The 15,157-nt window shown below is 39.2% G+C and overlaps 1 protein-coding gene across 1 annotated transcript in view; it reads left to right on the top strand.

Moving 5' to 3' along the window:
* CENPE (centromere protein E) overlaps positions 1-15,000 on the top strand; it is a 74,071-nt gene extending 59,071 nt beyond the window's left edge. Inside the window, exons 35-45 of the mRNA XM_058193123.1 lie at positions 390-464; positions 1,890-2,102; positions 3,652-3,861; positions 5,432-5,638; positions 5,891-6,112; positions 6,859-7,062; positions 7,965-8,077; positions 8,612-8,709; positions 9,132-9,291; positions 11,018-11,280; positions 13,344-15,000. Coding sequence (XP_058049106.1) covers positions 390-464; positions 1,890-2,102; positions 3,652-3,861; positions 5,432-5,638; positions 5,891-6,112; positions 6,859-7,062; positions 7,965-8,077; positions 8,612-8,709; positions 9,132-9,291; positions 11,018-11,280; positions 13,344-13,438 — 1,860 coding nt within the window. The 3' untranslated portion in view covers positions 13,439-15,000. The remainder of the gene's footprint in view (positions 1-389; positions 465-1,889; positions 2,103-3,651; positions 3,862-5,431; positions 5,639-5,890; positions 6,113-6,858; positions 7,063-7,964; positions 8,078-8,611; positions 8,710-9,131; positions 9,292-11,017; positions 11,281-13,343) is intronic.
* The last annotated feature ends 157 nt before the right edge of the window (positions 15,001-15,157 follow it).

Below are 15,157 nucleotides of genomic sequence, written 5' to 3'. Positions count from 1 at the left end.
AACAAAGATGAGCACTGCCCCCTAGAGTTGGACTTGATTGGACCAAGGAAACCTTGAGCTTTATATACAGTACTAGCCATTTCTATAACAACAAATCTATCTAATCAGCAAAACCCAAATTCAAAGTTTCATTTTTTTCCCCCATTTCAAGCACAAAATCCAAAAGCGGTTTCCAAATAGAAACAAAACTATTCAATTCTTTAATCAAAGAAGTCTGTTTAGCCACCTCTGCTAATTCCATCCATTTTTTACAGCCATTCTGTCCATTGCAGGAATCAAAGTGTCTTTGAACATTTTTAGAGTTCTATTAAGTATCCTATTTAGTTGGACATACCCTGCTCATATTGAGATAATAGTTTAACACTAAATATATATTCTATTTTTTCCAGGATTCTGAAATGAATGTCAAACGGAAGATGCAAGACTACTTTGAAATCTTGGAAGCAAAAATATTCAGAATAATGGTAAATGCTATCACCATTTTTCTCTATTTGCCATGAATAGAATAGAATAGAATAGAATAGAATAGAATAGAATAGAATAGAATAGAATAGAATAGAATAGAATAGAATAGAATAGAATAGAATAGAATTTATTGGCCAAGTGTGATTGGACACACAAGGAATTTGTTTTGGTGCATATGCTCTCAGTGTACATAAAAGAAAAAAAAATACCTTCATCAAAGGTACAACATTTACAACACAAATGATGGTCATAGGTTCAATTTAACCCTTAATGATAGCAACAAAAAGTTACAGTCATAAGTGGAAAGAGATTGGTGATGGGAAGGATGAGAAGATTAATAGTAGTGCAGATTTAGTAAATAGTTTGACAGTGTTGGAATTATTTGTTTATCAGAGTGATGGCCTTCGGGGAAAAACTGTTCTTGTGTCTAGTTGTTCTGGTGTGCAGTGCTCTATAGCGTCGTTTTGAGAGTAGGAGTTGAAACAGTTTATGTCCTGGATGTGAGGGATCTGTAAATATTTTCACGGTCCTCTTCTTGATTCGTGCAGTATACAGATCCTCAATGGAAGGCAGGTTGGTAGCAATTATTTTTTCTGCAGTTCTAATTATCCTCTGAAGGCTGTGTCTTTCTTGTTCTTTTTTCTTTGTTTTTTCCCCTCTTTTTTGTTTTTGTTTTTCTTTTTTTCTTTGTTCTTCTTTCTGCATTAAATGGAGTTCCAACTTCTACCTTTCATCCTTCTTCTGCCGTTCTCACACAATGACTGAACTCCATTTCCAGTTATACCCCATCTATCTGTGAACTTGTATATTATACCAGAAAACAGAGGAATATCCATTTGCAATCCAGGAGGATTTGATATAGAAAGATGAATTGTAAATCATGTGGTTTCCTCAGAATAATTGCTACCCCAAGAACTCTTCTCTTGTGCTGCTGTTATCAGGGGTATCTTCAGATTATGGTAAAAAACAAACAAACCACACCTTACAATGGCAGTGGTAACAGTGTGATCAACACTCCATTTCTTTTTTTGGAATATTGCACTTAAAAGATGGACAGTGTTGATCATGCCATTGTGGCTGCCATTTTGAAATATTTGTGTGTTTTTTTTGACCACACTCTGCAGTTATCTCCCACAGCTACTTTTCCCCAGTTGTCTGTGAATGTATAATGTATGTTCTGGTGATTACAGCAAGGACAAACCTAATGTTCAAGAATGGGTACAGTAGCTTGTTCACATGAATGCAATTCAAAAAAAAAAATCACTGGTTGATCAAAACATGTTTCTGAATAGCCCAAGATTTTGATCTTTTTGACTGTGAAATTTTATTTTATTCCTGCCATGACTTTTGTGATTTTGAGAAAATCACTGATTTTAAAAAATGAAAACCTTGGTTAATTTCAGCCTGTTTCCTTTTTATTTCAGGAGGCTCTGAAGAAATTTCCAGAGCTGGAAAAAAGATCTGAATATTTCATAAACGTCTCTCTTCAGATCAAGAATCAGTTTGATAGCAAGAAAGCTCTAATTGCCAAGTGGCTTCCTGGCATTTCTCCCCAGGAAGCCAATAACATCAAAATGCTTCAAATAGAAACTGAGCGTATGAGCAACAGCCTCTATAGCTTGTTGAACACACTCCAGGTACTAGCTTTAAATAGTATTTTGTATCACATGCTAAACTATTAAGTGGTTTGTTTGGTTGTAACAGTAACAGAGTTGGAAGGGACCTTGGAGATCATCTTGTCCAACCTTGCTCATGCAGGAGACCTTTACTAGGGATTCAAACTGCCGACCTTTCTGATCGATAAGCTCAATGTCTTAGCCACTGAGCCACCTAGTCAGGCTTAGTTTAGTGGGCCTTACAAACTCAGTTATGGTTTGATCAGTAAATTTCGTTAGATAAATTCCTAGATTAAAGTCATGTGTGAATCTGTTAGATTGTTAGTTCTTTTGTACAGTTTGCATTATAGGTAATCCTTGACTTGCAACCGCAATTGAGCCCAAAATTTCTGTTGCTAAGCAAGGCAGTTGTTAAATGAGTTTTGTCCCATATTAAGGCCTTTCCTGCTATAGTCAATTTATCACTGCAGTTGTTAAGTTCCTATCACAGTTGTTAAGTTAATCTGCCTTCCCCATTGACTTTGCTTGTCAGAAGGTTGTAAAAGGTGATCACATGACCCCAGGACATTGCAACTGTCATAAATATAAGCTAGTTACCAAGGTTCTGAATTTTGATCACATGACCATAGGGATACTGCAATGGCCATAAATATATTATAACTTTGAGTGGTCACAAAATGTAAATATATTCAGATTTTAAGGAAGATCTCTCTTGTAGCAGAGGTCTATTTAGCTCAGCCTTCCTTAGTTTAAGGATGCTCCAGCAAGGAGCACTTCAGCTCCCAGAATTCCCTAGCTAGTAATTCTTTGTTGAGAATTTGAGACAATTGTCTATATATCTGAAGGGCACCCAGGTTGGGAAAGATTGATCCAGTCCACAATTCTGTTGTTCGTAGACTAAGTCAGGGGTCTCCAACCTTGGCAACTTTACAACTTGTGGACTTCAACTCCCAGAATTCCTCAGCCAGCGCAAGTCCACAAGTTGTAAAGTTGCCAAGGTTGGAGACCCTTGGGCTAAGTGGTGTCTTAGGAACAATCAATTCTGCACCTCAGAAACAAAACAGCACAAACTCTCTTCAACGATGGGCAACGTAAGATTCAATAAGTGGAAAAACAGACTGCTGCAGTTTTTAATAGGGATGGTAGCCCACATTAAACGTAACAACCAAGTTTTGTGGAACCTTTGAAAGCTGACCAAACTTATTGTAAGGTTAAAGTTTACCTATGGGACATAAAGCTAAAATGGTGTGCAGCTTATCCTGAGATAAATGACTAAACTCAGCTAGATTTTGAGTACTTATGTTCGGTTAGTAATAGCAACAGCAATAGCACTTAGACATATATATCACTTCACAGTGCTTTACAGCCCCTCACTAAGCAATTTACAAAGTCAGCATATTGCCCCCAACAAGTTGGCTCCTCATTTTACCGACCGTGGAAGGATGGAAAGCTGAGTCAACCTTGAACTGGTCAGGATCGAACTCCTGGCTGTGGGCAGAGTCAGCCTGGAATACTGCAGTTTAACCGTTGTACCACCACGACCCTTAACTAACTTCTTCATCTTCAACAGTACTTTTTTACCTGCTTGTGCAACAAAAGAAAGGAATACTACACAAATGTCAGCAAGTACACAAGGGAGCTGCTTGATGAGCGAAGAAATCAACATGCACTGCTAATGCAAATTCAGCAACTCGGGAAGCCTCACGTGGAACAGCAGGGAGCTGGATCGCAACAGTCTGGTGTCTCGGAACTGATACAGAGCTTGGATGGTCTCACAGAGGTAATGCTTTTCCACATGTTGCCTGCTTGGGGCTGGGACTGGGGAAAGCAGCATTGCCAAGACCTTGCTATATCTCCAAGCACCATTTCCAAACCCCTCCCTCAAATTAAACTACAGTTCAAAACAAATTAAATGGCCAAAATAACATGCATTTGGAAAAATCTCCCACAGCCTCACAACGTTTGGATAGGGAAGCATCTTGACCATTGCATAACAGAACCTGAAATATTTGCCATCCTGTGTAAGTAGGCTGTAATAATAATTTCCATCATCTGCTGTTTTTGTGTTGTTGTTTTTTAATTTTTATTTAATTAGAAAATGTGCATTTGTTGGTTATACAACAATAAAAACAGTAACCCTGCGGCTCCCTGGCAACAGCAATCAGTCGAACAAGCCACTTGATGGGATCTATCCCACTCCGGGTTCCCCAGGCCCATTGGAAAAAACAAGGTCTTCAGAGCCCTTGTGAAACAGTGTCGAAGTGGGAGCCAGTCTAACCTCTGCGGAGATGATGAGTTAATAGCAATAGCCCTTAAACTTATATACCGCTTTACAGTGCTTTTACAGCCCTCTCTTAAGTAGTTTACAGAGTCAGCATGTTGCCTCCAACAATTTGGGTCCTCATTTTACCCACCTCGGAAGGATGGAAGGCTGAGTCAACCCTGAGCCTGGTGAGATTTGAACTGCCAAATGGCAGGCAACTGAAGTAGCCTGCAGTACTGCACTCTAACCACTGCGCCACCATGGCTCTGAATTAAGGTCAGTCTTTAGAGCCATTTCCTGGAGACCCGTGTTCCAGAAGCCAATAGACCACTAAGGCTGATGTCACAAAGATTCTACCTGTAATCCACAGTGATATTGTAAAATGTCATTCAAAAGCCAAGATCTTTCAGAAGTCAGTGAAGGACTAAAGAGAGCCAATGGCTTTTTTTTTTCCTTGTTACCTTTCTCATGTGGATTTGAAAGGAAAAACACCTATGCTTCATGGAAGACAGGTTATTAACAACGTTAAAACGTTTTACCTTGATGTAATAATAGATGCTGTCGATACTGCTTTTCTTTCCAGGAGAGCTCAGGGCAGTTTCTGAAATAAGAACCAAAAAAAAATGTAAATGAAATCATCATATAAAAAGTTGAATATTCTGTCTGACAAAAAACAAAGATGTGCATTTACATAAGTCAGCATGTGGGCTACTTTGCCAATTATATTCGAGATGGCACAGCAGAAGAGGGAATACTAAACCAGAGTTAAGAGTTTTTCCTAAAGGCTGTAATTCAAGGTAGAACATTTTCCAAAGTAAGTCCTTGGCATGTTCAATTAAAACTTGTAGGAAGAAAATAATATATCTGTTGGAATTGCATTCCTGCTAAGATACCCCTTTGAACAGATGGGAAGATAAGTCAGATTAAAGGTTTCCTTTCAGTGCTGTTAACTGAGCTAGAAGGGTTAATACTGCGTCTGTGTTAAGAGGTTCCTGCATAAATTTCTTCCCAGTTACTGTGCTACAAAAAAATAAGTCATGGTACATGTCTTGACAAACCAGACCATTTTATGTATTTCTTGGCACAGCAAATTTCAAAAGAAGTTTCTGAAATGGAAGAAGAACTCGGTAGCACAGAGGTTACGTTACAAGAGTTGGAACGTGAGAACGTAAAGATGGAACAGTATTTGGAACGGTGCTCAGATTATTTTGAATTGCAAGGCTTTAAGGCAACAATAAAGCAAAATATTGAAAAGTTTCGGTCCATTAATCAATTACTACAGCCCAAAGCTCAGGTAAGAAATGCAGGTTTAAAATGTGTAGCACAATATTATTGTTCATGTCTTGTTAAGGATGTGCTTGGAGATAAGGTTGTACATGTAGTTGCGTGTTTCTTATAGCTTTAATAATCCAAAGCAACTTGGATTATTGGACATGTTGATCTAGAGTTTGCAGAAATTGCATTCTGATGTAATTGGCAGACGCTATGGAAGAGATAGCAATGTAACATACCTGCCCCAACATCTATTGCTGCCTTTATATTACAGCCCTATTTTCAAGCTAGATCGGCGCTGGAAGCCATAAACGCCAAATACTGCAGCGAGATTGATGCTACTCTGAAAGCATGTAAAGAAGAAACAAAGGAACTGATTCTACAGTTAGATAAGTTAAAGAAAGAGCAAAAATCCTGTGCTGTTCCTAAGATGGTACTAGAAGAAGAAAACTGTAAGATAAAGTATAAACTGAAAGCAACAGAACAAGATACAAAGGTGTGTTTTTGCTAAACTCCTGTTTGGGATCTTAGTCTGATGTCTCTTCGTTTGTCTAATTCGATTAATGCTTAGTTCTTTTCTATGCAACTTTTACTGGTATGCCATCTATTCAATTTCTATTTAGTCTCTGCTTTCCCAAATAGCAGATGATGTTCCCAAATCCAAATCTAGTTCTTAAACAGGTTTCCTGACAGAATAAGTTTTATCCAACTTTTCTAATTGAAGAGGACAGAAAGGAGGGTAGAAAATTTGGTTCATCAGTGTGTAGACTTTGATAAATCATCACAGTTTGATTTAAAAGAAATCTATAGAACGATGCCTTTAAATCTATGGTTGCAGGAAACATGATATTGGTAATTTCTGCAATATGAAAACAAAAAATGGGTTTTCCCAATAGATGCATGATATAGCACTAGGTTATTTTTTATAAATGAGGAAGTGTAGTTTTGCAGTTAGTTTTGCTTATATTCATCCCCCTGTTTGATGCTGCATCTCTTACTATTCTAGTAGAAATGGTCTGTTTTTCTGATCATTTTCGCTATTTTCAGGCCACACTTTTCTTATAAAGAGCCGAGTATTCAAAATATTGGAGTTATTATGAATTATCTTGAGAGCTTCAGATCCAATTAACTCTGCAAGTTTCAGAGTTATCACCAATAACAGCTAAACTTTTTCTCCACCTTTGAAAATCAAATCTGGAAGAGGTGTTCCATTTTCTAATAACACACTTTCTTTGTTCAAAGAATCTACAGTTGAAAATACAAGAACTAGAAAGCATAATAAATGAAAGAAGTAAAAATCTCCAAGAAAAAGAGAAAACAATAGCCACACTACAAATGAAACTTAAAGTCAGAGGTTCCAGGAGTGAAGTCATCAAGCTTCAAGCTGCATTAGAGGAAAAAGAAAATTTCTTAAGAAATGCATTAAGTGAGAAAGAAATACTCAAGGTATTGTATGGATTAACATAAGTGATTTCTTTGCTTTGATGTTTCATGTTGGGACTAAAATATTTATTCATGGGATTCACACAAACGCCTTAGACCTTCACACATTCTCTCTGCAATTCCTATATAAAAGTCACATAATGTTGTTCTGGGCTGCTGGACACTGGAAGGCAAGTTTACACAAAAGGAACCATCAGCTCACCAATGCTATACTTCCTCCCAGCCTTGCCCTGCCCCACTGCTTGCGGCTAAACACTCCTCCTTAAAGAAAATGAAAGTGCTCTATCATGTTTCCCTGTAAATAAGACACCCCCCTGATAATAAGCCCTCTCCCCAAAATAAGCCCTGCCTGAAAATATTTAAGCGCATGCCCAGCCAGTCCCTGCCATTTCCTCTGGTTAGGGTTAGGGAGACAGAGCTGGAAATCAGGTAAGACAGCAAGAGGAGCCCTGTCTTGCTCCATGCGCTCCTAAAATAAGTCCCCCCCCCAAAAAAAAATAGGGCCAAGTGCTTATTTCGGGGTTCAAAAAAATATAAGACAGGATCTTCTCAGGGAAACATGGTACAACTTTGGCCTTTAGTATTCTAGTATTTTTTATGCAATTCAATCATTTGTGGAATCAAACCATGGAAGCACAATTTCCTGCAGATCAGTTATGGCACCAACTGATTTGACAGGTTGCTAATTAACTCTGATCTCTTGCTGGATCCAAACTTCCATTTGCAAATGGTCCTGACATTATTACTTTGATCTGAAGAGAGATGTAGTGTTTTTATTAAAAAGTCTATTATCTAACATGTACCAGTAAATATTATTTCATTTTCTAAAGTGCCTATTGGGCACTTGAAAATATACAGCTGTTGTTTTCCCTTTCTCAAGAGATCATGTTTTGTTTCCTTACTAGGCCCAGGTGGATAAAGGTTTTGGATTATATAAGGAAGAAATTGTAGACCTGAACACTAAGCTTACTAAAGCTGAAATGGCAAGAATGAAGCAATCCAAATTGTTTGATCAACAGTAAGTTCCATTTCATTGAAAAAGCAATTCTATAGAGTAGTGGACTCCACGTTTAGACAGACCACTTCCTAAGGCATGGGGCATTAATCCAATACCTCTTTTTACCCTGGAGAGGTCCCTTGAGATGGCATCTCTAAGATTTCAAGTTTTTGATTGTTGTTGTTTTTTAAATGAATGCTTGCCTATATTTTTCATGGTTTTGGTGTTCGCATCTTCAATTTCAAGTTAGAACTTCCCAAATCTCATAAGATCGCCCTATTTTAAAAGTTTCTTTTAATTTCTGAACTAAGTAGCCACTAAGCAGAGGACCTTTGCAGATCATGTGTTGGGAATCAAGAGCTTAGGGCTCACCTGTTCAAGAGTGCGGGAACAGCTTAAGAGAAGTATTGTGCTACTATGTTTTAAAAATAATTCACAGTCCCAAATTGTTCTTCATCCTCCATTCACAATCATTGTAGACTATTATAATTGTATAATTGTGTAGACTAAGATCATTGATTAATTCAATTTAAAACTGAATCTTCACTGTTCTAGAATGGCAAATGCCAAAGCTCTGGCAGAACAAAAGGAAAAACAGTTAAGAAAGTTGAAGGAAGAACTTCGTAAAGCGCAACAAGAACAGGATGTGACGGGTAAATACAAACCAGAGTGTTATCTCCTGGCTGTATGAAATGGGGTTTTAAGGTACAGCGTTACACAAATGATAGCCAAGCAGGAAAATATTTTCATCTTTTACACTCATTCTTTCATATGTTCCAAAAGTGCTAAGAAATATTTTCAGGGCTATTTTGACAAAGTCCTTCTTGAATACATTTCTGTCGATACATTTCCATTAGTGCTGGCTCCTTTTAATCACCTCAGTCATTTACTATCATAAAAGCTGGAAGCCTCAAATCCTGTGATAAAATCCCCAACCCGAACCACGGTCTCTTGAACATGTGGTCCCAAATTATATCATGTCATGAAATAGGGTGATTTTGGAAAAAAATCTGATGTTTGGATAGTAATGTTGTCATTGGCAAAAGCTTACCGTGCTGTATCTTCTCATTTTCAGTGATGTCAAATAAAGACTTTCCTCAGCCATGTCTACCAATTACTTGCGGTGGTGGTAGTGGAATCGTACAGAATACCCATATACTAGTGTTAAAATCCGAGCATGCAAAACTGGAAAAGGAACACGCTCAACTCAAGAAAGAACATGAGCTGCTGTTGTCGTAAGTTATATTCTGCCTGGAAACATAGCTTACAACGATTGTACACGTATGAATTTTTCACGCAGAACAGGTAGATATGTCTAAAATACAGCTCTCAACACGTTTGAAGATATTGGCCTGACAAGATTTTGGGGCTGATGATTAGTTTTGGCTTGCTTCCCAGTCTTATCAGACCTTTGGGGTTGTTTTACACAAGCAAATGAACTGTTAGCTTTCAGAAGAAGAAGAAAAAACTTTTTAACAACTGTCTTGCTTGTCCCAAAGGTGGCTTTTTTCAAGAGGCAGTTTGACTTTCTGGTTTTTCTTTGAGGACATTTCGCTTCTCACTTAAGAAGCGAAATGTCTTTTTAAAAAAACCCAGAAATTCCAGTTGCCTTTTGAAAAAAGCCACCTTTGGGACAACCATGACCTGAGATGACTGAGAATCTCCATAAACAGTCTTACTTAGTAGCGGAAATTTTGGGCTCAACTATGCAGGACTTAGGGACACGGTGGCTTAGTGGCTAAGATGCTGAGCTTGATTGAAAGGTCGGCAGTTCAGCGGTTCGAATCCCTAGTGCCGCGTAACGGGGTGAGCTCTCGTTACTTGTTCCAGCTTCTGCCAACCTCGCAGTTTGAAAGCACGTAAAAATGCAAGTAGAAAAATACGGACCACCTTTGGTGGGAAGGTAACAGCATTCCGTGCGCCTTTGGCATTTAGTCATGCTGGCTACATGACCACGGAGACATCTTCGGACAGTGCTGGCTCTTCAGCTTTGAAACGGAGATGAGCACCGCCCCCTAGAGTCAGGAACAACTAGCACATATGTGCGAAGGGAACCTTTACCTTTTATGCAGGACTACAGGTAGTTCTTAACTTACAGCAGTTCATGTAGAGACCATTCAAAGTTTATAACAACACTGAAAAAAATGACTTGGCATTTTTCATACTTACGGCTCTTCAACATCCCCCTGGTCACATGACCAAACTTCAGCCGTTTGGCCACTTCTTAATATTTATGATATTTATGATGGTTGCAGGGTTTCCAGGGTCACATGATCACCTTTTGCAGCCTTCTAACTCAAGGGTCTCCAACCTTGGCAACTTTAAGCCTGGTGGACTTCAACTCCCAGAATTCCAATTCTGGGAGTTGAAGTCCACCAGGCTTAAAGTTGCCAAGGTTGGAGACCCCTGGTCTAAGGGAAGGTGTTTGGGGAGCTAGGCAGGGGTGAAATGCTCCTGGTTCAGACCGGATCACCCAATCCAGTAGCGATGGCGGCGGGTGATTCGGAGAACCGGTAGCAAAAATCCCTGCCCCGCCCCCATGCCCAGCTGAGCCGCGCAATCATCAGAGGTATTTTTTTTTAACTTTTAAAAGCATTTTTTCTTCAGCAGAAAAAAAATGCTTTTAAAAGTTAAAAAAAAGGCTCTGATGATTGCGTGGCTCAGCTGGGATCATCAGAATCCTATAAAAGCATGTTTTTTAAAACCTCTTCGGCCAAAGAGGTTGTAGAAAAAATGCTTTTAAAAGTTTTTTTTTAAAAAAGTTGGCCATGCCCACCCAGTCGCATTACGCCCCCCCCAAGCCACGCCCACAGACTCGGTAGTGACAAATTTTACATTTCACCCCTGGAGCTGGGTCAGAACAATTTGTTAGAAAAAGAAAATGAAGGGGCTCTGCAGAATAAGAGAAAAAAGCATTATCTGGACATCAGGTGATTAAATATATCTAATGTATGTTTTAAGAAACAACCTTTTATTGAAAGAAGAACTCAAGAAATGGAGGGAGCGAGCTGTGAAGAAGAGGGAGCATGCCTTGGGAGACACAGCTGAGGAGTGGAAAGTCAAGTCTCCAAAGAAAGCGCCCTCCTCATCTCTTTCAGCATTGCCAGCCTCTCCCTGCAAGGACCGCTCCATGCAGCCCATTTTGCCTTTGGACACACCGCAGTTGATGCCGTCGAACAGCCAATCAAATTTCTTTGATAACTCATGCTTAGGTATTACTGCAAGTAAGTAACAGCCCAATGCAGTCTCAGATGCTAAGATGAAGAGCCCATTTTAGAGTAAGGCTGTGTTGTGATCACAAAAAAAAACCAAAAAAAAAAACCTGTGTTTACCAGCTTGGTTTTTGTTGTTGTTGTTTTTTCATTAAAAAGTTTTATTTTTACAATCATATCAAACAGCTCATCCAATGTACAGTTATATACAATTAGTCGGGCTTGCCCAGTCACCACCCCCCTTTTTAACACTCTTCCCTCTTCTACCTTCTTTTACTTTCCAAACCTTCCTCTCCTTCTCTTATCTACATCCTCTCCTCCCTCCACCCTACACCTTCCTTCTCCCTCTTCTACCCCTCTTCCTTCCTCTTCTCCTCTTTCCTACCTCCTACTCTCTCTTTTCTCCCTCCCCACCGTTCTAAAATGGTAACTGGGCAGACCTGACCCTATATTAATTATATTTATACATCTTCAATAATCTCTGTACATTAACCATCACTCCATCTCTACCCTCAATTTACCAGCTTGTTTTGAAAGGATGGGTTTCTGACCCATTTGCTTTTTCTATGGATTGCCAAATCCTACCAAAAAGTAATGACCAGTAGGAAAAATAATTCAGAAAAGCGTAGGATAGTTATTGTTTATTCACTGCATGAAGTAGCCAAGATGTCCCAAAGGTGCTTTTTTCAAGAAGTAACTGGACTTTCTGGTTTTTCTTTGAAGACGTTTCGCTTCTCATGCAAGAAGCTTCTTCAGCTCTGAGTGGATGCTGGGGACCCTTCCATTCCCAGCCATCCAGTCGGAGCCAAAGAAGCTTCTTGAATGAGGAAGTGAAATGTCTTCAAAGAAAAAACAAAATCCAGCTGCCTCTTGAAAAAAGCACCTTTGGGACAACCATGACCTGGATGACTGAGAATTTCCATAGAAGTAGCCAAGAGTTTCTGATTTTATGGAATAAGGCACTGAGGTTTTATATGAGGTTTAGAGGCTGTCCTGTCCTGGCATCCCTCAGCTGATAACTGATTCTTCTACATGATAACTTCATGTAACTGAAAGCTATAGAAAAAACATACAGTAGAAGACAATTCTTGCACATAGTAAGACTGGATTGTCATAGTCCTCCTGAACAACTTGATGGTGGTTAGGACGCTGGGCTGACAATCTATAGGCTCACATTCGAGACCCGGTTGCTACTGCGGGATGGGGTGAGTTCCAGTCACATACTGCTGACCCAGCAGTTTGAAAGCAGGTGATCATGAGTAGATGGATGGGTATCACTTTGGTGGAAAACTTAACAGGGACATGAAAGGAGTCCCCAACAGGCAACAGTGACATCACTGTTCAGTCCTTTCAACACAGAAGCGCTTTAGTGCTCCCGACACAGATGTATAGTCGGTCTAAGAAAGCCATAGTTTAATCTGCCATTTAGTAAATTACATACCCAGGAAGTAGTGTACCACCATGTTACTTAAATAATCTGCTTCATCTAATAAGATTATTAATCTCAAATTCATGAGAATTAATAGTGTGATATTTGAAAAATGGAAAAATTACTAACATCTGTAATCGCTAATCAACCTATTCCAGTGATGGCTAACCTTTTTGCCATTGTGTGCCAGGAGTTGGTGGGGGGAGTCACGCGCATGTGCCTACACCCATAATTCTATGAGCTGTGACCCCCACCCCTCTGCTCCCCCACTCCTGGCACAGTAGGCCCATTTTTTGCTCTCCCCAGCCTACAGAGCCTTTTTAGGAGTCTGGGGAAGGCGAAAATAGCCTTCCTTAGCCCCCGGAGGCTGGAAATGACCCATTTGCCATCTTCCGGTGGGACCAGAAGACCCATTTTTTGCTCTTCCCACCAGAAGTTGACAAACAGGCCGTTTCTGGCCTCCAGGCAGGTGGGGAAGACCATTTTCATCATTCCCAGATTACTCAAAAGGCTGAGCTCACATGCCCACCAATATGGCTACGCGTGCCACAGGTTCGCCATCACAGACCTATTCCCTTGTGGTTATATTGTGTTACTCAAATATGTGTAGTTATTTTTATTAACTAGCAATTGTTCTTTCTAACAGACACAAGATTTGGCAGAACAGAAGCCGAAGAAAACAACATTAAGAACTGGCTTTCATCAGAAGATGGAGATGTTTCTAATTGCAAGACTCAGTGACAGATTCTTTCATAGATGCTGGGCAAGACTGACAGATGCGACTTCATTTTTCCTCTTCTGTCAAGATGAAACTGATGGTCTTTGAACATACATTCCCTCATACCCATATGTATTTCTTGCTCTTGTTTGGTATAACTCCATTAGAAAATTTGTTTTGTATTTTTAAATGTATAGTGTTATTTTTGTAATTTTAAATGTATAAATAAAATACCTTTACATAAATTTTTCTATTTTCTATTTTAGCAGTGTAACTTTCAGTTTGTTGATTATAAGTGGGTTTTGTTTATTTGCTTTTGTAAAATAAAGTCTATCAATTTAATACTTTCTATTTGACCCCTAGAATTCTCACCAAAACCAAATTAGATCTCATTTTAATTACTTTCTATTTGGCCCCTAGAATTCTCCCAGAATCCAAATAAGGTCAATGTTATTAGATCTCCACAGTTGGTAACATCTCTCAGATAAAAACATGTCTATATATACAAAGATATACAGCATATGCATTGATATGCCTCCACAAAATGAAAATTGCCTAATCATGACTATAGCTGAAAGAATCTTGATAAAATATGAACAATAGACTCAAGATCCTAAGCAGACATTTCACTGGATAGATAAGTTAGGAGTATGGAGTCCTTAGTGGTCTCTGAGTTTGGTTTTTTTCTTGCGGATGTTTCATTACTCAACTAGGTAACCCCTTTAGTAGTAAAATGGGGTTTGCTCTCTGTTTATATACAGTGTTATGCCCTGTCAGTGTTGATGAGTGTTGTTTTCTAGGTAGTTTCTTGTTTGGGGGTTGTTTACTGCTTGACTGTTTGTTGGTCTATTATTAATCCTGGTGATTCTTGCTTATCTGGGTTTTGATTGCTGATTCACTTAACCATAGCAAAAAAGGTCATTAAATTGAACATGATTCATTTAACAACTGCCTTGCTTTAGCAAAATTTTGCACCTAATTGAGGTCATAAGTCGAGAACTGCCTGTAGTATGTCAGAGTACTGTTAGAATGTTTAGAAAGAATATTCTATTTTACACCAGGGGTGTCAAACTCAAGGCCCGTGGGCCGGATTTGGCCCGCAATGTGGTCAGACCCAGCCCACACGGCCATCCTTGTCTACCAAGTGCGAAGAAGAAAAATGAGGCCAGTCTACCGAATGCAAAGAGGAAACATGGCAAGAGTTTGGGGAGTGGCGTCAAGCTAGCCACGCCCACCTAGTTGGTCACACCACCCAGTCGGCCACAGTCCTGATGCTGGCTTCAATGAAATTGAGTTTGACACCCCTGATTTACACTCTTATTAAGGCTCAGAAACAATGCCTCACTTTGTTTTCTTTAAAATTTGTTGGCCTTATCACTCTTCACAGCTCTTGAAAGTAGCTTACCCAAGGAAACTAGATAAACTGTGCATAGCTTTTCATTAGATAAATATATTCTCAGAAAATTTAATGAGGCTTTGCATGGGAGGAAGGAAGTTTCTTATATAGGATGGTGTGAGAATGAAATTGGATGAATGATATTGTGAGATTGTAAAGGACGGGCTGATTGTAATGTATATAACCTGTGCTGGATGAAGGAGGCTTTTGCAGTCACACATTTAACAGTTTGCTGTCATCTCTCTTGGGTGATGAATAAAAAACAATTTCATACAGCTGGCTGGTACTTTTTTTTTTTAAATCCCAGCTCCGAAACGGACTTACTGCAATCGCAGGCAGGGAATTC

This window comes from Ahaetulla prasina, chromosome 8 (genome assembly GCF_028640845.1).
Source record: "Ahaetulla prasina isolate Xishuangbanna chromosome 8, ASM2864084v1, whole genome shotgun sequence".
Classification (NCBI taxonomy): domain Eukaryota; kingdom Metazoa; phylum Chordata; class Lepidosauria; order Squamata; family Colubridae; genus Ahaetulla; species Ahaetulla prasina.
The sequence above is the reverse complement of the archived record's forward strand: the minus strand, read 5'-3'. Positions and strand labels throughout refer to the sequence as shown.